General features: G+C 54.8%; 1 protein-coding gene across 1 annotated transcript in view; it reads left to right on the plus strand.

Annotated features, from left to right (window-relative positions):
• The window catches only part of PLB1 (phospholipase B1), a 138,272-nt gene that overhangs the window by 91,003 nt on the left and 24,624 nt on the right, over positions 1-22,645 (plus strand). Inside the window, exons 25-42 of the mRNA XM_040623143.1 lie at positions 128-209; positions 2,672-2,776; positions 2,875-2,970; positions 3,183-3,254; positions 4,297-4,335; positions 4,863-4,923; positions 5,847-5,905; positions 6,828-6,901; positions 9,460-9,503; positions 10,115-10,223; positions 11,692-11,743; positions 12,139-12,219; positions 12,709-12,774; positions 13,545-13,645; positions 14,878-14,959; positions 15,624-15,728; positions 16,836-16,931; positions 17,431-17,502. Coding sequence (XP_040479077.1) covers positions 128-209; positions 2,672-2,776; positions 2,875-2,970; positions 3,183-3,254; positions 4,297-4,335; positions 4,863-4,923; positions 5,847-5,905; positions 6,828-6,901; positions 9,460-9,503; positions 10,115-10,223; positions 11,692-11,743; positions 12,139-12,219; positions 12,709-12,774; positions 13,545-13,645; positions 14,878-14,959; positions 15,624-15,728; positions 16,836-16,931; positions 17,431-17,502 — 1,396 coding nt within the window. The remainder of the gene's footprint in view (positions 1-127; positions 210-2,671; positions 2,777-2,874; positions 2,971-3,182; positions 3,255-4,296; positions 4,336-4,862; positions 4,924-5,846; positions 5,906-6,827; positions 6,902-9,459; positions 9,504-10,114; positions 10,224-11,691; positions 11,744-12,138; positions 12,220-12,708; positions 12,775-13,544; positions 13,646-14,877; positions 14,960-15,623; positions 15,729-16,835; positions 16,932-17,430; positions 17,503-22,645) is intronic.

Raw genomic sequence — 22,645 nt, forward strand, 5'->3', positions numbered from 1 at the left:
GGGCAGGTTAACCAGCTGGGGCCTCCATTAGCACAGACTTCCGACACCTCCAAGTCAAATAGATTCTAAATCTCGAGTCAATGTCATGCATTCGGATGGTGAGGCATCTCTCTGGTTTGGTCTGCAGCAACCTGTGCCCCTGTGTCCTAAAGGTTGATGATAACTCAGCAGAGCTTGCCTCCCTCATCGAAGTGAATAAGAAATACCAGGTAAGCCGGGAAAGGGCTCTAAGACCACACAGGAACTGCTGTGTGGTCGGATTGCTCTGGTTAGCAAATGAGGTCATGCTTACGTTATCAGGACCCCAGCTGTCCGGTGTGAGGGTGTGAGGTTACCATTGACCAAGCTGCAGACTTAAAAACACTCTGCAAGGCCACAGGGACTGTGATTCGGTTTATTTGCATCAAGCTATAGAGCCAAGTCACTGAACACACTTCACCAAATCTCAGTTCCTGGCCTTACACACACACACAAAGAATTTCCATTTGTCCATGGAGAGTGTGTGAGTTTCTGATTCCTGGCTGGGGAACCCTTTCCACCTAAGACAGTCTAGAGGATTCAGTGAGATAACATGCATTTCCTCTGCCCTCCTCTCCTGGGGAAGCAGCTGTTTTGGGGGAGCACAGGGAGAAAGAGAGTCAGCAGGTGATCTCCAGACATCCTGTGGGATATTCATTTTAGGCCTTTTCCCATCCAATCTTTGACCAGAGCTGCTGGCTCCCTTGACGATCTTGAGTTTCCCCCAGAATAATCATCCAATCACTCAAGAGGACAATGGTAGCCTTCCAGCCCTTCTAGAATAGGCTGCAAACAGCTCCCAGGGTGGAGCCGTCCTTCAAATGCTTGGACTCCATGGAGCAGAACCATTTCCCTGCTTTGAGGCAACCATGCCTGTCAGGACTCTGAGGGCTCAGGGGAACAAGCTTCTATCTGTCGTCTTCTGGGTGACTCTCCAGCTGCACTTCCTTCTGCTGTGGGCAGGCCCCTCTGCCTCTGGCGAGCAAGTCCATGGCTTGCACTAGGAGAAGCAAGGCAGCCAAGGTTATGGCCATCCGAGCACACCTGTTCCAGGAAGACCAGGTTCTTGGGCGCAAGCAATGCTGGCTCCTTTAAGCACTTGTGTTATTTCAGCAGACTGTCTGGAAAAGGTAAAAAGCTAGGATCTGAGGCTGGGCTACCAGAAATCACAGCATCATGAAATCCTAGGGGCCAAGCCATAAGGATCAAAATCAGGCCAAAGAACTCATTCAGTGGAGACACTGTGGACACCACTGTCACTGCTGCTTCTAGGGACCGAACGCAGCTGCCACCCTCAGCAGAACGGATTCTGTGCTGTCCATCTTCCCGGCGCTGGCGGGCCGCCGGGCATGTGCCTGAGCCCGAGCGTGAGGGTCTCTGGGAAAGCCCGCATTTGTCTTTCTCACCTTGTACAGTGGGAGGCAGGCTGCTCTTAATACAGTGGAGGTTTTCCAGAATAGGAAGCAGGTTCAGATGCTGTTCCCAGGTGCAATCTTGGTCACCGCTGAGATCCAGGAGAAGTTCACGGTCAGCCCCAGGAGGCCATCATGCCTGCTGTCAGAATCTTCTTCCTACTCTCTGCAAAAGCTATGGCTTCCATCGCTCTCCATGGAGGTGATCATTGCTATTAATGACCACCATGTGCCAGGCATTCTAGATACTATTTCTTTCATTTCTCGAGAGGTATGTGGTTCCACTGTGAAGCCATTGTGGCTGATCCGCAGAGTAACCAGTAGCATTGGAAGGGGTTTTAGGGATGGTCTGGGCCTGGCCCAACATCCTCCATCTACAGATGAGGAACTAGAGGTCCAGAGAGGGAAAGCATCTTGCCGAAAGTCACACAGCTACTTAGTGGCATTGCACTCTCTTTCTGGCTGGCCCTGGGAAAAGTACATTGACGCCTTCTGTAATGACCCCACTGATGTTCCTGACTTCCTTCTCCAGCCAGGGTCCTGGCCCCGAATGATAGAAATCTGGTAAGCAGTGAAATGGCAGAGGCTGATAGAACCTGGAGCCAGAATTGGGATCACTGGTCCTCCTGGAGCCGAGCCCAAGTGGGAGCTATGAAAGCAACCACTCTGTTACCCTCCTGGACAGCCCTGAGAGTCTCAAAGGAGTGTGCATACACGGGAGCATCCATACACACACACACCATGCACACACACACACACACACACCATGCACACATGATATAAACGGGCATTAAATATCATTGCTGATTCACCTTTGATTTTCTGAACAAATGTAGGGCAGAAATAAATGAAACGTAAGGATTACTCAAAAAAAGTCATTAAATCGAATTCATGCCATCCCCCACCCCCACCCTCTGCTCCAGTCTTTCATCAGAAGCTTTCAAAGGAGATCAAGCTGATGATTTTAGGTTTTTCCTTGCCTTTCCCTCCCCCCACCCCGCAGCCTAGGTCAAATACGTGCAATCGCAGCAGGGGTTGGGGGCAGGGGTTGAGGTAAAGGCTGATTTACAAAGTAACTAGCTGGTTCCCGGTCAGTTGAGATTTTGTTCCAGATCGATTTCGCCCCAGGGGCAGATTCTGTTTAATTCTATGGCAGAGAAAGAGATGGCACAAAGCCCAAGCAGATGCAGGGAGCCCCCTGCCCCCTATCCCCTGACCCCTGCCCCCTTTGCCTCCTGCAGGAGAGGACTCACCAGCTGGTTGAGAGCGGTCGGTACGACACAAGGGAGGATTTTACGGTGGTGGTGCAGCCATTCTTCGAAAAAGTGGACATGCCAAAGACGTCGGTAGGGAAAGCATGCGCGGTGGATAAAGGGGAGCCACGGAGTGCGCAGTGGGTTCGGACGCCCCTCTAACACGGCCCCTCCTTGTGCCCTGTGAGCAGGAGGGACTGCCCGACAGCTCATTCTTTGCTCCCGACTGTTTCCACTTCAGCAGCAAAGCTCACGCCCACGCGGCCAGCGCCCTCTGGAACAACATGGTAAGATGGCCCAGGCGGGGAAGCCTCTTCTCCCTCTGCAGGAGAAAGCCTCTGGCAAGCTTTTGAGGGAGTTCAGAGGCCCATCACTCAGGCTGTGTGATCCCCCGCCCCGCAGCGGTGACAAACCCCGTTGCCCGTGGCCCTCCCTCCCTTCCGCAGCCCTGCCGCCTGACCTTTGCATTCTTGCCACCTCTTTCCACGTCTTGCTTTAGCTGGAACCTGTCGGCCAGAAGACAACACAGCACAAGTTTGAACAGGAGATCAGTATCACCTGTCCGAACCAGGTAGCGTGAGAAGCGCGTCCTTGTCAACACGTCTATGCATCTGAAGCATCTTGGCCGGGATTGTAGCGTCTCTCAGGTTTCTCAGCTTGTGTCGCCCCCAGTGCCCACCCCCAGCCTACACTTCAGGTGATCGTCCACAGAGTCCCATCTGGTTGGACCGTAAGGGGTGACAGCCCCCTGTGGCCAGGGGTCCCTAGTGTCCCTTTGTCTCGCCATGTCCCAGGGAGCCCCAGCACGAGTCTGCTCTGCACACAGCCGGGGAGAGGAACATGGCAGCCCCATCCAGCTCTCATGTTGGAGGCTAGGGGGCAGTAGAGAGCGTCAAGGCCAGGATGGGGCAGAAGGATACCCTGTCTCCGTTTAGCCACTGCCTCCATGGCAGGATAGAAAGAGCGAGGACCCAAGACCTAGACTAATATCTGCTAGGGCAATGGGGCGGAGGGTGCTGGTCAAATGGAGGTGGAGCTAGAAAAGCAGACATTTCCTGGGAAGGCAAAGCAGAACCAGACTCCCGCATTCACTCACAAATGGCCAGAGAGATACTTGGACCTCTGCCGCCGTTCCCTCACCTCTACGAATTCCTCCGTATTCCCAGAGGGGCCCCAGGTCTAGACTGGGAACCTCTGAGCTGGGGTTACATGGAGCAGGACCTCAAAGCACCTGACTTTCTTGCCCAGGCAGGGTGGGAGTGGCCTGGCAAGGGGTGGCAAGGGGGCTGGGGAGTAGGGAACACGCACTTAGGGAAGCAGAAGGTGGTGCTCTGCTGGGAGGGGCAGGGGCAGGAAGGAGAGGGAATGCCGCTACCCCTGGCAGCTGGGTGGGAGGCGGAGAGCAGACTTGCTCGCCTGGGAGCCACTGCGGGGTTTATTCTAATTGTTCCTACCAGTTCGAGTTGCCGAGAAGGCCCAGTGCATCCTGGGAGGGAGCCCACAGCAGTCAGCCTGGCAGGGAGGGGCTTGGGAATGTGGGCAGGGGAGGCTGAAAGTGTTGTGCAGGAAGCCAGCGGAATTTGCTGGAGTTGTTCACCGCCCTCTTCTCACAGTTCTGGCCGTTTCTGAGCACCTACAAGAACGGAGTGCAGGTATGAGCTTGTTTCTTCTTTGTGGCCCTGCAGCCAGCACGGTGGGCAGCCCCTGAGCGGGGACTGGCCCCTGTGGGCAAGGGTCCTGCTGGGCAGCCAAGGGGGATTAAGACTCTTCTGTAAGGCCCACCCACTTGCACCTTTGGACGGGGTGGTGGGCAAAATAAGCCACGCTGCTAACAGCCCGGGTGGGACCAGCCAGTAAACCTCTTCAAAGACCCAGGTGAATATAGTTTTCCTCCTCATAAAGCTGCAGCAGAAGCAGAGGTGGCCGGGGGTGGGGTGGGGTCATTGTGTTGGTGCTGATTCCCGCACCAGATTGGGTGGAGGGGTCTGAACTAGGTTAGCAGATCCCAGCCTGGGATCACCTAGAGAGCCTTCTACAAGCCCCCGTCCAGGTCCCTCCCCAGGGTGCAACCCAGGAATCCATCTGTGTTTGATAAAGCTCTGCCAGTGAGTCTGATGCCCAACCAGCCTCTCTGGTCCCTTTCAACTCTGAGATTCTACGATTCATTCTATGCCTTTAGAGTCATGGGAGCCAGCTGCCATGCAGGGACAGAGCTCCTTCTGCCTCGACCCCCACCTCAGGTAAGCCTGTTATGATATACCAGAACCCAGGGCCCCACCACAAGGACTCAGAGGCCCATGAGTGGTCCGAAAGGACTTGGCATATATAACTAAACGACACCGTTAGGGCTAGTGCTTGCTTCCTGTCTGGGTGGTTGCCTGGGACAGGTCTGCTTTGTCCCCCTCTGTCCTATAGTGATGTCTTTACCCCACAGGACCCAAGGTGGCCAGGCCAGGAACTGTTTGCTGCCCTCTCAATTCAGCCTGTCAGTTGGGGACCCCCAGAAGCTCCCCCTTAATGGCCCAGCCCAGCAGTGTGAGGCCCAGAGCTGGGGGTGGGGTGCCCAGGGGACCCCCAGGGGCTCCATCTTAATGGCCCAGCCCAGCAGCGTGAGGCCAGAGCTGGGGGTGGGGTGCCCAGGGAGTCCCAAGAGCGAGCCAGCTCTGCGGGGTGTCCTGCGGCCCCAGGCTCTGCTGCTGTGGTAGGGTCAAAAAGTTCCTTGGCGTCTTCAAAAGAGATTTGGGACAGGGCAAGGCCTGACATGACTAGTTCTCAGATTCCTGTTGGAAATCCAGAACGCAAGTCTAAATGAGCTGGGCCTCAGACCCCATACCTCATCTCAGATGGTCCACGCCCAGGCGGCCCAGCCCTCGGGTCACAGCTGGCCTCCCACATGACCACTGGCGCTGACGTGGTCGATTCCACTCTGCCCTCCCTACCGTCCGTCCATCCATCCCCTCCCCTTCCTCTCCCTCATCACCTGTCTGCCCACAGGCCCAGGGTTGGTTTGTTGGGTTTTTACGGGGAAACCTGTCATAGGACCTCTGCCTCCGTGGCCCAAACACACGGAGGTCGCGCCTCTGGTCCTGCTTCAGGTCGGAAGCACTAGACCTGACTACAGGTTCCTGCTCCCCGACTCAAGTGTGTCCACTTGTCTTTCCAGTGCACACCCTGCGACCGGCAGATATCCAAGTCGTGGCTGCGCTGGGGGATTCTCTGACCGTAAGCACGCTTGGGCCCCAAGTTGGGTGGGGGACGGTGTACCAGTTCGAGGGCCTGCACCCCGACCTCTGCCTTCCCCTGCCCCTCAGGCCTGCCTCTGTCCATCCCAGAGCGTGGCGGTGGTTCGATTTTGCAGTCGCTTTCTCAATCAGGTGTGCCAAGGGAACTCTTTCTCTGGAGCGAACTGAATTGTCTCAGATAGTGGAGGTTTGGAACACCTCACAATGATTTGTTTAACAATTGCAAAAAAGATGTCATTTCAACACAAAATAATCTTCTAAACCTACCTGTGTGGGTTCTCTTTTCCCTTTGGATTATGCTTTAGGGGTAGCTCAGACCGTCACATATATTCTGTCTTTGCACCTGCGTGGAAAGCGACAGACTCCACAATTGTGGCTAAGCTCTGCTCCGAAGTTCCAAGAAACAGGGCTCCGACCCTCCCAGATGACCACTTTCTGGCAGCACTTCTGCGGCCATAAGATTGCCTTACAGAATGCCCCAGAGGGGAAGAGAAGAAATGCGAAGTTCATGAGAAGCCTGCCCGCTGCCGTCCACTCTAATCTAAGGCTCCTTCTTCGTGCTCATAAGAGAATTTCGGAGCATGATGCTGGTAGTAATGATATGGTAGTGTCTCACATGTGCAAAGCACTTTGGAGTCTTCAATGCTGTTTTTACAGCCATGATCCAATTTGGTCATCAAAACAATCCTAGAGATCAGCAGATAACGTCCTCAGTTCAGTAAGGAGGCTGCTGAGATTCAGGGAAGGCATAGAGCTGGAAAGGAATGTGGCAGAACACAAACCGAGTCTCTGACTCCCAATCCAGGGTCTGCTCACGCCTCATGATGAGTGTGTTGGGAAGTGCCCGCATCCCTTTCCTCTGACTAATTCATTTTCCTATGGATTTTGGTGTGTTTTCAAAGGCCGGCAATGGAATTGGCTCCAAACCAGATGACCTTTCTGATGTCACCACTCAGTACCGGGGGCTGTCATACAGGTAATGTTAACCCTTCGTCCCCTCCGGCCCCACGCTCACCCCCAGAAATTGGGTGAAGGAGTTGTCTCTTGTAAATGCATAAATACTGCAGAGCAAGGACCAGGTCCGGAAGGGGCTTTCAGAAGGAAAACAGGTGTATTTTTGCAAAATGGGACCATATGGTGAGTGGAGAGGATATTTTATTGTTGATAACTTTTTTTTTTTTTAATTGTGCAGAAAAAGAAAACCAGGGTTCTTGTCAGACTCCCGGGTCAGAAAATCCAACAAGAAACACGCCCGAAAAGCACCAAAACTCTGACTCTTCACCCTGCCTGTTTACATGTCTGTGCGCACGTGGAGATCCCCGTCTGTTTGCTGTCTATATGTATTCATGTCGTTCTGTACTCACACCTCTGCCTTGACATATATGTCCACGTCTGTCCAGAAAACTCTGAAATGCAACACACCACTTCAGGAGGAAAGGACTAAGACAGACTCACCAATGTTTCTCTTAATCCCAGAATCCTTTCTTTGTTCACAAAACCTATCAGTATCCCTGGGCAATGTCCGTGTAGTAGGCTGACCTGAGAAAAGCAATTTTCTGGAGCCATTAAAGCTTCTGGTTTAGAAACAATAGGCAGTATGGTTCCAGGTAAATGAAGAATGTAATTTGAGCCTCTTCCTCCACAGAGATGAAGTGGAGAGAGGGGGGCCTCATAGAGTCAGACAGGGAAGATGACCCAGAATTCTTGGGAGGTGGGTTGCCGTGAGCGGGACCTGCAAGTCGAGACTTGGCCATGGCTATTTCCAAAGCCCTTGACCTGAGAGAACCATACGGCAGGGACAGGTGCCGGCTTTGGCTACCTTAACGGTGTGGCAGGCCCAGAGCTCTTTGGAGCATTGCTTTTTCTTCAGTTGAAATAAGTTTGCTTATTTGGTATCAAAGGACCAAAATAAAATTTGCTTACAAAAAAAAATGCTTTTTAAAAAATTAATTAGGTGTTCAATCTCACTGAAACTCCTTCCACAAATGTCGTTGAGCATTCACTCTGTAATTCTCTGCGCACTGTGGGTAACAACACGTGAACAAAACCCAACCTCTGCGCTCATGGTTTAATAGAAATTACATTAATCGGAAGGATCTCACACTAACTAGCTATTTCATACGGGTCTCTCTTACATAGCTCTAATCAAAATGAAGGCTTAAATATTTTCGTCTGTGCGTATTTATTTGTGTAATTCTCTTTCTCCTAGAAACGTTCACTCCGTGGTTTCTGTAGCCTGTTGGTCCTGATCAGCTATGGCACTTGTTTTAGAGCAAAGATACTTTTAGACAAGAAATTACAATAGGAAGTACTCGATGGCGTGTGTAGGTATATCTCCGTGCTTGGGTTTATGTTTATTGAAGAAGAAAAGGAGGCAGAGTTAGAACACAGTGACTGGAGAAGGTATATGGATCTCTAAGTCCCTTTCTAGTGTAAAGTGTTCTGAGTAAATGGTTTTAGTTGAAAGAGAGAAGGATCAAGGTAGCAGCCAAACCCGTTAGCTTCATGCACAGTTGGGATAGAATCAGAAGCTCGAGCAAAGGTCCAGCCACTGGCCAAGTTAGGTTCCGTGTCAGATGGGAGACGGGAGAAAGATACCTGAGTGAGGTAGAGGCTGGGGCTCACCCGGCTTCTTTCTCTCCATCACCTGGGGCTGCCGAGCCTCTGACTTGACTCCCCTCATATGAAGTAGTCTTCTTCATCCCAAGCCACTCCCTGAATGAAGAACAGCCATGACTTTGATGCCCAGACTGTCCTTTGGAAGTCTGTACTGCTGGGCTGGACGCTAACACTGTGTTCTCAGAATCTATTGGCCTGGAACGATATGCTGGCATGGAGGAGGGAAGTGCAGGGGGAAAAACCCAAGACAGTAAATACAGTGCATTTGAACATTGGACTTTGTTAAAAGAGAAATACTTCTCTCCTGGCCTCCCACATGTATTCAATTTTAATGCACGAAAGGAAATGTAATTTTGAGTGCGTCTTGAGGTTAGATTGAACACCATGAAACTACATTCAAGTAGATAAAGTCAGACTGGGCTTTGGAAGGCAGTGAGAGGCCATCCCCTGAACCTCCCAGTGGAATTTACCTCCCCACTGGGTAGAGAAGAGCTAATTGATTCTCCAAAGGCTTGCAGCTCCAGCTGGTTTTTAGTTACCTTTCAAAAGTTAATTAACCCCTATGCACCTCAACTTCCTCCTCTGTAAAATGGGGATAGTCGCATCTGTATCAGGAGCTGGTTTTGTTGGGAGTAGAGAATCTAGTGCTTGCTGGGCACGTGGTGTAAGTGCTTGCCTTCCTGATTTGGTGGAGAAAAGAAACAGCTCTTTTCTGCCTTCAAATCTTGGTTTTTGGGGGGAACCAACCCTTTGGGGAATTCAGACTTTCTCTGAGTTTCTTCAACACAAAGAGCCCAATGGGTCTGGCACATCTTACAGGTGCCAGTGGCGTGAGCACTAAGAAACGTGGGGCGTGCTTTCATAAAGCCGAAGTATTTATTCACTCTCTCTCACCTGTTTGTTCACTCCCTACAGTTCCGGAGGGGACGGCTCCCTGGAGACCGTGACCACCTTACCGAGTAAGTAACCACCAGGGGCTGGAGTCTGTTCACTGGGTCCACCTGACTCCTGGCTTCCTGAGAATTCCCCTCAGCTCAGAAAGGAGGAAGTCATCTTTGCTTATTGCCATTGAGTGGGAGGAGAGGCCCATGGGCAGGTAGCTGAAGGGGGTGTCATAAATACTCTATTTGGAGCCCTGAGGCCTGGGTTCAAGCCCTGGCTCTTCTCTGTGCTTGCCACGTGACCTAGAGCAAGTCACCCAAGATTCTGAGTCTCAGGTTTTTTCAACTGGCCCAGAGGGTACAGAGACCATCCAGCGAGATAGTGAACATGCCCTGCCCTGGGAGGGAGGGAGGAAGGGAGGAAGAGGCGGGGGGGGGGGGAGGTAGGAAAAGAGAAGGAAGGGGAGGGAAGGAAGGGGGAGGGGCGGGGCTCTTGCTGCCTTGGCCCACCCTGTCATCAGGTCATTTCCACTCAGAGAGCCCCAATTCCTGCCAGGCATACCCTCCCCCACCCTGCCTGGCTGCATGAAGTTGGTAACAAAACCCACTCTGGGGAGCCTAGAACTGAGAAGACACCCTGCCCCTCCCCCTTAAGTTCTGTGTGTCCCCTTCACCCCCTTCTCTTTCAGATATCCTTCGCAAGTTTAACGGAAACCTCACAGGCTACGCGGTGGGCACGGGTGATGCCAGTGACACAAATGCGTTCTTCAATCAGGCTGTTCCTGGAGCAAAGGCTGAGTACGGCGTTTGGGGAGGAGGGCCTGTGGGGGGGAGAGTGGGAGGCATGTAGTCCCCTTTAAGATTGTAATCCTGACCTCCGTGTGCAAAGGAGACATTGCTCCATTTGCAGCCATGACCTGAGAGGTCTTCAGCCACTCTCTTCCCTGGCCGCCGCTGTGACTGAGGCTGCAGCAGGGAGGCCAGAGAGGCTGGGGCTGGGACAGGAGCCATGGCCCTAGAGGCTGAACTCCTGACCTTGCTTCTTGGGTGGCACGGTTTAATCATGCAACTAACTGACTAACCTTATCCAAGTTTTAACACTCACCGTGGCGTAACGGTGCTAGAGAGATTTGCTTTCTCCAAAGTCTCACAAGTGGCAGCTCCCCGAAAAGATCAGGGAGTGCCAAGAAATGAATGGACAAGCCAGAATCTCTAGTCTTGGAGGCTTCCGGGGCAACACGTCATGGCCTGTCCCTAGCCTGCTCTGGAGCTAGTAGGAAATGCAGTTGAGAAGCCAGAGACAGCTGAAGCAGGACTGCTCAGCCCCGCAGAGTGATCTCAGGAGGCCCCTCGCCCTGCTCCTAGTGGCCCCAGCAGCCCGGGCTTCCTTGGTCCTGCCCTGGCCATCGGGGCCTCCAACACCTTGTCACCTTCCAGCTCGGGCCCACACCCTTCTAGCTGATGGGCACGGACTTCAAACCTGCTCATCCATCCTGGGAAGACCCTTCTTGGTAGCAGAAACATCTGGGGACAGATGGGCCCACCAGCAGGTCCTAGGAAATCACCACGCTGTGGACCCATCTCACCCAGACCTGTAATGGGGGCCCGAACTACTGGGGAGCTCAGGATGCTTGAAATCTAGTCTTTCCATGAATTATAGACCCAGGCATGTATACAGCATATATTTATTCCCCCACCTCTTTCTAAAAGAAGCCTCTGGCTCAGTTTACTGAAGAAATAATGCAAGTAACACATACGTAAGTGAGAAAAATCACAGCCACTGGTGGCTGGGGGGAGGGGGGTGGGGAAGAAGCGACTGGGTCAAGATGAGCATTTTTGCAGTTCTTATGCCTGAACGTCAAACTCTCAGCTTCCTGGCAGCCTGGGGGAAAAGGGGAAGCATGCTAAAACCTTCACAGATCTAATTTCATATCTATACCAGCCTTTCAAAGGAGACAAATGGTTTCCTAGCATGGAATCCTAAAAGACACATTGCGTGTGGAGTCCTAGAAAGGAGACCGTGAGTAACAAATACAGTTGACAGTACCCTCGACTGCAGCTTTAGGACAAACAGACAATTGGCTTTTCAAAGGGTTGTTCGTTGGAATAACTCTCCAGAACAGGCAAGTAGCTCCTTGTCCGTGAGCCTCAGGGTCTCTGGCAGTTCAGGCAATGGGGATAATGCCATGGAAACATCCAGTGCAGGCCCCTTTAGGAGGAAAACTCCAGGCACTATTCCCCCATAGGACTGATTTCCTCTCCTCAGGGAACTTATGAGCCAAGTCCAGACTCTGGTGCAGAGGATGAAAGACGACCCCGTGAGTCGGATTTACAGTTACTTTTAAACACAAATTTTCTAACCCACTGACGTCCCCAGATGGAATGGTCTGCCATGGAAACAGTGAGCCACGGTCCTATAGAGGCATTTAAGCAGTGGTAGGACGGCCAGTGTCCAAGGCTCTGGAGGAGATGATGTCCATGGCGGCAGGGGATGGGTGGGTTGGCTGTCACCGATCCCAGTGATCTTGAATGTCCCTCCTGATGCTAAGGTTCTGTGGTCCATAAATAAGCTTCTAAAATTCTTTTAGCTCTGAGATTCAGATTCTATTATCTTGAGTGGGCAAGGAAGTCTTAGAGGGTTGAATGGATTTCTTAGAGCTGTGGCCTTGTTTGTTTGTGGGAAATCATCGAGCACTTTCCTCCTCCCGTGTAGAGACTGAATTTCCACGAGGACTGGAAGACGATCACAGTGCTGATCGGAGGCAGTGATTTGTGTGACTACTGCACGGATTCGGTACGGGGCGGGGGGCAGCCAGGCCTACTCATTGCTCCCGACATTGACCGGGAGGCCTTGGAAGTCCTCTTTGAGAACAGTCCCTAGAACCAACCCTAGGATTGTCCAGCTACACCTGCCTGTGGGAGCCTCCTCTTACCCTCAGGTTTCTGCCCACCCACCTCCATGTCCCAGGTGGTGTGAGGTAGCAGGTGCCGGATATGGCGCTTCTGCTCGCTTCTTACAATCCCTGAGAACTCAGGAAGTGGAGAAGGAGGACCCGCACATTCAGCTCCGAAATGAAAGCTCTGGCTGAAGGTTCCAGGCTTCGGGCTGGCCCATCTCTGATAATAGCAAGTAATCGACTTCAGAGTCTGACATGATGACCTGGTCACAGCCAGAAACCAGAAGGAGAAGAAGTCCTGGGGGTGGAGCCAGAGGGGGGCCTTCAGCTGCCCCACTGCCGCGTCTCCCGAACCAGCTCCCCCTCTCCCTCCTGTGTCTTCCCAGAATCTGTATTCTGCAGCCAACTTTTTTGACCATCTCCGCAACGCCTTGGATGTCCTGCACAGAGAGGTGGGTGGAGGCTCTGACAAACCGGACACGGCTCAAGCATGGGGGGGGGTTGGGGAAAAGAAGGCGAGATACCCCCTCCCCCGAAGGAGACAGCCAAGGGTGTGGGCGCCTTCCCTTTCCGGAGTTTGGGGCCTACCCCTGAGGAAACCTATCCCATTTGGAATCAGCACAGAAGGATCTCAGGCTTGATGAAGAGAAGGCAGCTGGTGTGCTCACTGCCCCCCCCCCACCACCTGAGGCCACAGCAGGGTGGCTCCCAGGCAAGGCCCTGCCCGCAGAGCCATAGGCTGTCTCTAGATCAACCCCCCCTCTGGTCCTGCTCCCAAGAGCTTGCTGTCTTTCCACCCCCTGACAGAGACAAGCTGGCCCAGCTACCCAGGGCGAGCCCTCCAACTACTGCATGCTCCTCTGGGTGGCCGCATCCCCAGACCTGCGCAGCAGAGCTGGTCCACCTTGGGCCAGAGGGAGGTGGCAAATAGGGCACCCAGCTCAGCAGATTTGAAGCTCAGTAACTGATGGCTGAGCGGAGCTGAACTGTCGGCATTTAGACTCAGGTCCGCCATGTTCTCCCATGCCAGGAGGCGCCACTCACGCCACAGCCGGTGTGGGTGGCCCAGCCTGCAGGGCCCTAGGCAGTGATCCTGTGATGACGCCTTCCCAAAACTCCACTCAGGGAAAAGTGAACCAGAGTCCTGTAGAGAGCCACTTCTCAGGGCAGCTTGAGGAAGAAGCCCCCAGAGCCCCTCTCTCACCTGCAGCCTTGCCCTTAGGTGCCCAGAGCCCTGGTCAACCTCGTGGACTTCCTGAGCCCCAGTGTCCTGCGGCAGGCGTTTCTGGGCAATCCGGACAAGTGCCCTGTGCAGCAAGCCAGGTAGGCAGGGGCTGGCTGCCCCAGGGCCAGAGAGGCACTCACCTCCCGGTCTTGCTTTCCCAGTGGTGACTCCTTGGGGTCTCTGGGACTTGGTGTGTCCACATGTCCAAGTCTGCCAAGGGGGTCTTATGTCAGGAGCGCCCCCTTCTGAGAAGTTGGAGATGGGCCTCAGCCCTACCCAACCTCAGGATGCCAGGAGGAAGCTCTGTGACATGGGAGCCCCCGGGGAGAGGGTCAGGGCTGGGACAAAGGCTGGTGTTTGAGAAACAGCATGGCCCAGCCAGTGAAAAGGGGAACCGTGTGGCACTGTATACGTATGCGGTCAGATTGAAACAGAAAGTGGAGAAACGATCCGCATTATTCAGTAAATTTATGGGGAAGGAGCACACTGGGGGACTTCGGAACGGGAGTGTTTTTTTTTTTTTTTTTTTTTTTTTAATTTTTTTTTTAATGATTTTTTATTATATTATGTTAGTCACCATACAGTACATCCCCGGTTTCCAATGTAAGGCTCGATGATTCATTAGTTGTGTATAACACCCAGTGCACCATGCAATACATGCCCTCCTTACTACCCATCACCGGTCTATCCCATTCCCCCACCCCCCGGGAGTGTTTTGTTTCTTAAGTGGGGTGAGAGGTCCATAGGTATGTGTTTTATTAATCTTCATACCTCATGGGTACATTTATTTCTTTAACCAATAATTTTACAGAACCCACTGTGCACCCGGCAACTGTCAGTGCTTTAGAGATGATATCTGTCTTAAATATATTTCACGAGCATGAAATAATTCATGATGAAACTCATCCAGATTCATTGCGAATGCGCAATTCATAATGAAGGGGGCCACCGTGGGACACTAGTGTGAACTGAGGAGGCATCTGAGGGCATGGGCATTAGAGACCCCCAAACACAAGCCCCGATACTGCAGGACTCATTTTAATTTTATTCTTAAAACTTAAACATTGGATTTTCATTGCCTAAGTTCATTCGTTCTGCATAATTGGCGTAGGCCCAGTGCCTGCAGGCCAGTATTCGGACCCTCAGTATGAGAGGGTGCTTGCTCGCACAGCCTTGGGGCTTTGGAACCTGCCCTCCGGGTGTCAGGCCTGGAACCTGCCCAAGGGCACGTGTGCGCCTCAGCCAGGGCTCGAGGAGCCATCCCCGCCGCAGCACCAGCTCTGACCAGAGCTTCCGCTCTGGGTCCTCCTGCCTCCCCCTCTTTGTGCAGCGTGTTATGTAACTGTGTTCTGACCCCGCGGGAGAGCTCCCAAGAGCTGGCCAGGTTGGAGGCCATCACCCAAGCCTACCAGGTGAGACCAAGAAGGGCGCCATTTGGGGCGCTCTCCCCCTACTCAGTCAACACACCCACACTCAGGGAAGGGAAGGGCTAGCCCGGGTTGGAGGGACGTCACCCTCTGGGCCCCTTCCTCTGCCCCACCTGGCTGAAGGGTCTCGGGCACCTCGGTTAGAGTCATCCCAGAGGAATCCAGGTGGCACAGCCCTCCAGGTCCACCCGCCCTCGGTGGCTTAACCCCATGCTTGGCCTAAAGAGGTCAATAGCTCTGGGTGCTCCCTGGGTGGGCCTTTTCCTTCCCTGCACCCTGGGGGCCTGGCTGCTCCCCTTCTGCCCCCTTCCTCCCCTCCTCAAGAGACAGGCCACTAATGGCAAGGTTGCTGGTCCTGAGCCCCTGGGGGCCTCTGGAGACTCTTCCCAGGTTCTTCTCCCTTGTGCAACTTCCTGCCTCGCCCTTCAGAGCTTACAGTTCACTTACCAGCAAAACCAAAAGGTGAACCAACCTGTTTCCAATTCTCTGGAAAGAGATTTGCAATCACATGTGTTTGTGTTCTCAAGGGAAGGGTTGAGTCACCCTCTTGTGTAGGGAGATGGGGGCAGGGATGCCAGCCACCACACCCTGGCTGTCCCCACTGGGCAACCCAGGGCCTGTGCTGAGAGCAGCCTGCGTGTGTCCCCAGAGCAGCATGCAGGAGCTGGTGGAGTCAGGCCGCTACGACACCCGGGAGGACTTCTCTGTGGTGCTTCAGCCCTTCCTCCATGACATCCGGCTCCCCCTCCTGGCGGTACGCCCCCTGCCCTCCCTGGTGAGGAAGAAGAAATTCAAGGCAGAGATGCCAAGAGCTTTCATGAGTTTGTGAAGACCATGGGAAAGACACAGGTGGCCCTCCAGAGGCTGGTCTGGTGGCACGGCCTCCCTGAACACCTGAGCCGTGTTCCTACAGGCGGCCTGATGTGGGACGTGCTCATTACCACTGAGAGCAGCCCCCACTTTGCTGAGTACCTACCCCGTACCAAGCCCTGTGTTTTCCATGGGTAAAATCTTCACAACGCCCTTTGCAATGAGTTTCTTCATCCCCAGGTAACAGAGGTTCACGGGTGTGAAGTATCTTTCCTAAAATCATACAGGAAACAAGGGACAGAGAGCATGATTTGAACATATCTAACTTCAGATGATTCTCTTTCTGCCACCCACATACCACTGACGTGCTAAAGGAGGGTGCTGGGTACTGGGGTCTCCACACCCCACCCCGCCCATGCTGTCCCCCTGACGCATTGAGCAGAAGAGCTCCGTGAGCTCACTAGGACGGGAACTCAGTTCTGTCCACCTGGGCCTCCATGCTGAGTTCCTTGCCTAGATGGAGGGAAGCTGGAAGAAGCCTTGGGCACCCCTGATCACCTCCAGAGAGAGGAGGGTGGCGGCTGCCCCCGTGTCGGCTTTGCCCAGGCCTGCGCCTCAAGCTCTGCCCCATTCTCCCCACCAAGACCACCGGAACCAGCTGGCCAAGGGCTGGAAAGTAGCTTTTCCTGGCTGGCTGGCCAAGACCTCCTCAGGGACTCGGATCTCATTCCCTGGACCTTGGCATGGGCTAGGGCATCACACAACTGGGCCTAAAAATAAATATGATGCTTTTTAAACACATTAAATAAGGGGAATTATGGGGCCAGAAAGGAGGGTGGGGGTTGGGGTCACCCAAGGCTATTAATCTGTGGGATTGCTCTTATCTCCCTCTTGAAGTGATCTGGCCCCGGAGAAGGCCAATGTCTCGGAGCTTCTCCAGAGGGAGGGGGCACTGAGTGGCCAACCCCAGGTCGCAGCTGCACCTGACCACTGCGGCTCCTCTCTACCCTCTGCACCAGTAGGATCTTGAAGAAATCCGTTTCTCTTTCAGGATGGGCGCCTGGATATGTCCTTCTTCGCTCCGGACTGTCTCCACCCAAGTCAGAAATTCCACTCTCAGCTCTCCAGAGCCCTTTGGGTCAATATGGTAAAATAAGTGGGGTATCCCTGGGTTTCTGGGGCTCAAGTCTAGCAAAGCACCAGCCCCTACAGGATGAGGCTTGTTCTTGGCCTCCCTTTGCAAGTACGGCGTGAAGGAGCCACGGCTGGCACATCTGTAGAAGTCCATAGAACTGAAACTATGGAGCCCTTAGGATCCCAGCATCAACTCCCCCCTCTCCTTTGTGCTTTGAACTGGGCAGAGGGGCTCTCCGCAGAATGCGAGGCAGGCCCCTCACGCTTATTCAACATTTTCCATGTGCCAGCCGCGGGGCGAGGCCGCATAAGCTATGTTATCTAAGCTCCTTGCCAGCCCGGCCAGCCAAATCCCAGGAGTTGGTGAGGAAGCAGAGAGGCTTGCCCAGCATCCCGCAGCAGAGCCAGGAGAGGAAGCCAACCCCCCTGACATGAGGCTGCGAGCTGTCTCCACCGCAAGGTGCTGCCGAGGAATGCTCACTTCAGCGGGTCTGTCTTTTCTTCCGCCATAGCTTGAGCCGCTAGGAAGGAAAACGGAGACCCTGGACCTGGCAGCAAATATAGCCCTCTCCTGCCCCACTCAGGTAATGCGGGAGGACGTGCCCTGCCCCTCTCCAGAGACCAGAGCTCAGACCGGAGCTCCCCCCTCCCCCGGTCCTGCACCACAGCAGGAGAACGTCAGAGGCTGGGAGGACGTCGATGGGCACTGACAGGAGAGGAGATGGTGCAGAAGCACCTCTTTGAGAATGGGAGAAGCAGGTGGGAAGGGAAGCCTGGGCCCAAGCAGAGGCAGTGGATCAGGATGAGAGCCGTGGGTTCCTGGCGGGGCGGCGGGGGCAGGACGTGTGGCAAGAAGGCTCATTTCGGCAGCAGTGCGTGTGGCCGATGGGCAAGTCTGACTGCAGGTCAGCCTTAGCGAGAAGCTCTGAAGTCGTGGTCAGTGGTCTCAGAGTCTGGAGTGCGAGTTTCCAGCAGCGATAGGGTCAAAGAGGAGAGCAGCAAAGGGCACCAGGGAGCTGTGTGGAGGAGGGGAGAGGAGGACCAGCCTTGCCCCTGGGGCAAGGAAGCAGCCCAGGGCTCCTTTTAAGGAGGAAAATGTAAGTGGTTGTTGAACTTGATTTCAGGCCTTGGGTGGGGGCAGGTTCTCGTTCCCACTGCTTTCAACTCCCTTCCCTAGGCCCCGTCTTAATGGTTTTTTAACCAAATAAGGCCGAAGCCAGAGGGCCCTCAGCAGCAGTAAAAGCAGAAGGACCTGACCCGGTCTGGGAGGCTGGGATTCCCCCTGGGTCAGGCTGCCTCACCCTCTCCCACCCTCCGGGCTGAGCAGAAAATGGACCCGCAGCTCCCCCCTGTGTCTGCCAGGGCTCCAAAGACAGTGGGCACCCCTGCCCACACCCGTGCTCCCTGTCTGCTGCCTCCCCGAGCCCAGCCTCAGGCCCCATGAGGAGAGCCAGGGCTGTGGGAGGAAGGGATGAGTAGTGAAGGCCGTGGTAGCAAAGGGCTCCGTTGCTGGGTCTAGTGCTGGGAGCGAAGGAACAGTCAAATGACGTAACACGGATGCCTCCAGCCCGGTGGTCAGATGCCGGCTGGCGGGCCGCGGCAAGGTGCTAGGGGGCCCTACTGTGCCAGGTGTGGACTAGGTGCTGAGCATGTCCAGGAGTTTCTTGGGGAAGGGCCAGGCAACCTGGGTAGTGGGGGCATTTGGGGACTCAGAGCAAGGGCTGGAAACCATACTGGAGGTAAGCATTTGAGTGTTTTTAATGACCTATATGGCCATACTGAAAACCAGTCATAGACAATCCTCTCCAATCTGTCAATTCTCTGCCATTAAATAGTAAAAGTAATAACAACCCATTCCGGGGAGCCGTCCTGTGCTCTCCCTCCCCACAAACATGTACTAAGTACCGGGTTGGAGCCTAGGCAGTGGGTCAGGGAGGGTCCTGTCACCATGGGCCTCAAGGTGACCTGTGCCCCTCCCTGCCCCAGACCAGGCAGGGAGCGCCGAAAGGGTGCCACTCCAAGCAGCATCTCAAGCCACCGCGGGCTCTGTTCCTCCTTCTGGACAGAGCCTGGCTGAGCCATTGGTAAGCAGACGAGAGCAAAGCCAGCCTCTTGGAACCCTAGAAGCCCAGCCTGGGGGAAGCGGTTGCCAGGCAACCCCATTCCAAAAGGATCCATCTGTCGGCCAGCCCCAGCGTCACCACACCAGGCAGAGCGGCACTCCGTGTTCCTCACGTCCCATCTGCCCCCGCCCGTGTGCCTTAGAGCTCTATAAACGTCCACCAGCCTCTCCGTGTGAGCTGACAGGGGCCAGGCGGCACATATTTTAGTCCTCGCTGTGTCTAAACATAGAGGCAACAGGCAGGACCCAGCGGGGAGGAGGGGGCCTGGATGGATGGGAGCACTGAGGAGCTTTCTTGGCCTCCTCGCAGCTCCTCCCCCTGCCCCAGCCAACCGCAGGTGCTTTCTGCCAGGCCACGCAGGGCCCTTAACAGCACTCCCTGGATTTTCGTTACACTTTCAGGTCGGAGGGATGCTCTTCCGGCCGGCTTTTGATTAGCTGCCCTGTGGACTGTGACCGTTGTCCCCTTTCGGCTCTCACTCCCTTCCCTAACCCGGGGCAGCCCGCTGTGGCTCCTCCTTGGGCTTTGCAGAAGGCAACTGAAAGATCCACAGGCTTCTCTCTCCGCTCTTACCCCCCGGCCCGCTCTGAACACTTGTCGGTGTGAACCGCCTCCCCCCGAAACCGTCTCTGCCTGCATTCCTAGACGAAGGGCCTCCCTGACGGTGCTGTCGTTCCAGTGGCTGTCCCTTCTTGTCTCGCAAATGGGGACGTTCTCCCATGGTCATGGGCCACCTCTGTTCTGTTTTCACTCTCTCCGCATCTCCTCACTCTGAGGTTTGTCCCCTCACTTCCATGGTTTCCTGGTAAGTATCTGTGCAGAGGACGACCTGTGTCTTCATCTCTCCTCTCTCAAACTCCAGCTCTGTTCTTCCAAGCTTGAAGAGAGGTTTTCCCCCTGGGATGCCCTGGACGGTATCAGGTTGCCCAGAAGGCGGCTTAAATGTATTATCAAGGTATCAACAAGAGCAGGGAACCAGAGAGAGACACCGGGAGGGGGGCACAGAGAAAGAGAGAAACTGGAATAATTTAAGGGCTAGTTCACCCAGTCTTTCATTTTGAGATAAAGCAGAGATCTGCTGGGCTCCTTCTACTTTACTGTTTAGCAAGGTTTCAACTGTATTTTGAATTACACATGGAGGACACTCTTACCTTTTGAAGGCTGTGGGCTTCTAAATCTATCCTGCCTCACCCCACCATCACCCCAAACTCAGCACACATCCGTTCAAAAAATAATCTTTGAGCAAGAAATGTCAAAGCAGGAACGAGTATTTGTCCCCCAACTGTCTGACCCTTAGGACTTCCCTATTTGTGTCGGCATCGTGCTGGTTTGCACAGTTCTGCGGGTGCGAGACATGAGGTGCCCTATCTGACAGGACTTCCCCTCGTGCCCCTCCCAGCCCCCTGTTCCTTTCCTACTGCCACCACCCCCCTTCACACCTTCGCCCCGTTGTGTGCTAGAGGTCACAGGGCCCTTCCCATCGTGACAACAGAGAATTCTATAACCTGAGGATCTCAGCAGGGAGGGCCTCGGAGTCCTGTGTCCCCGTGTCCTGTGATAGCGGAGTCACTCCCCCACACCCCTCCCGAGGCACCAGCCAGCCTCTCCTTCGCCTCTATAGTCTCCAGGCAGAGCTTTTCCAACTGCCAAGTGGCTGCCCGTTGACGGGTTGTGAAATGAGCCTCGTAGGTCGTGAGCCAGCACACGTGGACTGGGATGGGACCAGGAAGACATGTCAGAGGGCATTCCATGTCCTTCTGTTACGTCCTCCTTCCCGTCACCACCACCCCCTTTCCCTGAGCCTTCCCGTCCCTTCCCTCAGCTGTCTCTGGCAGACAAGCCTTGCAAAGCCTGCCCCGTGCACTACGCATGTCCCCTTGGAATGGATGCCCGCTTGGGGTTGGCGCCTGGCTTGCTGGGACGCTCCCGGTGCGGTCTGAGTAGCACAGATCACTGCCACTCCTTCCCCGCAGACCCGCACACCTAGGAACACGGCCAAGAGGAACACGACCTTCCCTGCAGGCCACTGACTCACCGGTCTGACTCACATCAGGTGGCTGTCCGGGCACTGCCCCCTGCCCTCCCAGGCCGGCCACGCCGTCTGTGTAGAACACTCCCTGCGCTGGCATTCGATCGGCTTCACTTTCCAGCTACTGGTGTTACAGGTCTAGCCCAAGAGGGCAGTCAGGCTAACTGGGACCTCTTCTGCACACGATCTGCTCCACTCCGGGCCTCTAAACCGCTCTGCCTCACCACGCGTTATGACGTCAGTGGTCAATGAAGCCAGCCCCGGGCACCCTAGGCTACCTCTCTGCCCCCGGCCTGGACCTGTTCTCATGGTTCCTGCTCTGGCTTTGCTCCCACACTGCATTCCAGGGGCTCCCTTGACCTCTGACCCCTTTGACTCCCTCTCCCCTTTCTGGCCCCTCCCCCAGCCCTTGGGTCAGGTGACCAAATAGACCCTCCAGCTTGACTTTCAGCGCTCCCAGAAGGGCAGGGTGAGTCTTTGCCTTCCGGTTCTTCTGGTGCTGGCCGCTCTGGGATGAGCCCCGGGCCCCGGCCCCTGTTCCCCGCCAGGACTCCCTTGATGGGGGGACGACAGTAAGTAGCGATGCTGCACACAGCAGTCTCCTAGATGAGGTCTCTACGTCGCCCCCGTCTTGCAGCCGCTCCTCCGCGATTACTGCACTGCCTGGGCACACTGGCCCCCGAGGCTTCACTGCCTCCTAGCGTCTCCTGCTCTCTGCCTGACTGGCTGGTGAGCCTCTTTACAGCCTCCCCTCATCCCAGCACCCGGAGCGGGGCCCCGAACCCATGGGGTGCTTACACCCAGGGGCCAGTTGTGTGTAGAATGCCCCCACATTGCCCTGCTCAGGGGCTGCTGGGACAGGCCCAGTTCGCCACAGAGACGTGCCCTGGTAAGCCCCCCTTGGCCTTGCACGCGTCTGCCCTTGGCTCTTGAGTGCACCTCAGGCCCCCGCTTCAGCTAGGAACTCGGAGACTCGGAAGGAAGGAGAGACACATGGTGTCCCGGGCGCCAGGGTCTGTGCCAGGGGCTGGGAGTGCCAAGGCTGCTCTGAGCCCCCCTCTTCCTCTTCCTCCCTGCCTGACCCACACGCTCCTTCACTGGCCTGACCCTGGTGTGAGGAATAGAGCCAGAAAGGCCTGACCGGACAGGCACTCACTACCTGCTCTCTACCTGGACCCGGTCCCTCCCCCACCCAACCCAGACCTCCCTTGCTCCTCATCCGTAAAATGGGGGCTTTCCGGGGTTGCAAACTCTGATGCCATGCCAGGCAGGAACACGACTGGGTGAGTGGGACCATGTATGGCACAAGAGGAAGGGGTAGGGCCAGAACTGGAGACCGTGCACCTCTTCTTAAAACATTCAGACTCTTCTCCCCTCCCCCACTTCTTTTTAACACCGTTCAGGCCCAAATAAAGCAGAACAAGACAAAATGTCTCCTGGCTAGAGTTAGCCCCCAGGCAGACAGTTTGCAACCCCTGGAACTGATCCCCAGTGAGCCTCCCCCTCCAACATTCTTGTTCTTTCTTACCCGCATTTTCTTCCCAAATGTTTAGACCATGGCCCTCCCACTCCACT

The sequence above is a fragment of the Ursus maritimus genome, unplaced genomic scaffold (genome assembly GCF_017311325.1).
Source record: "Ursus maritimus isolate PB19 unplaced genomic scaffold, ASM1731132v1 scaffold_6, whole genome shotgun sequence".
Lineage (NCBI taxonomy): Eukaryota > Metazoa > Chordata > Mammalia > Carnivora > Ursidae > Ursus > Ursus maritimus.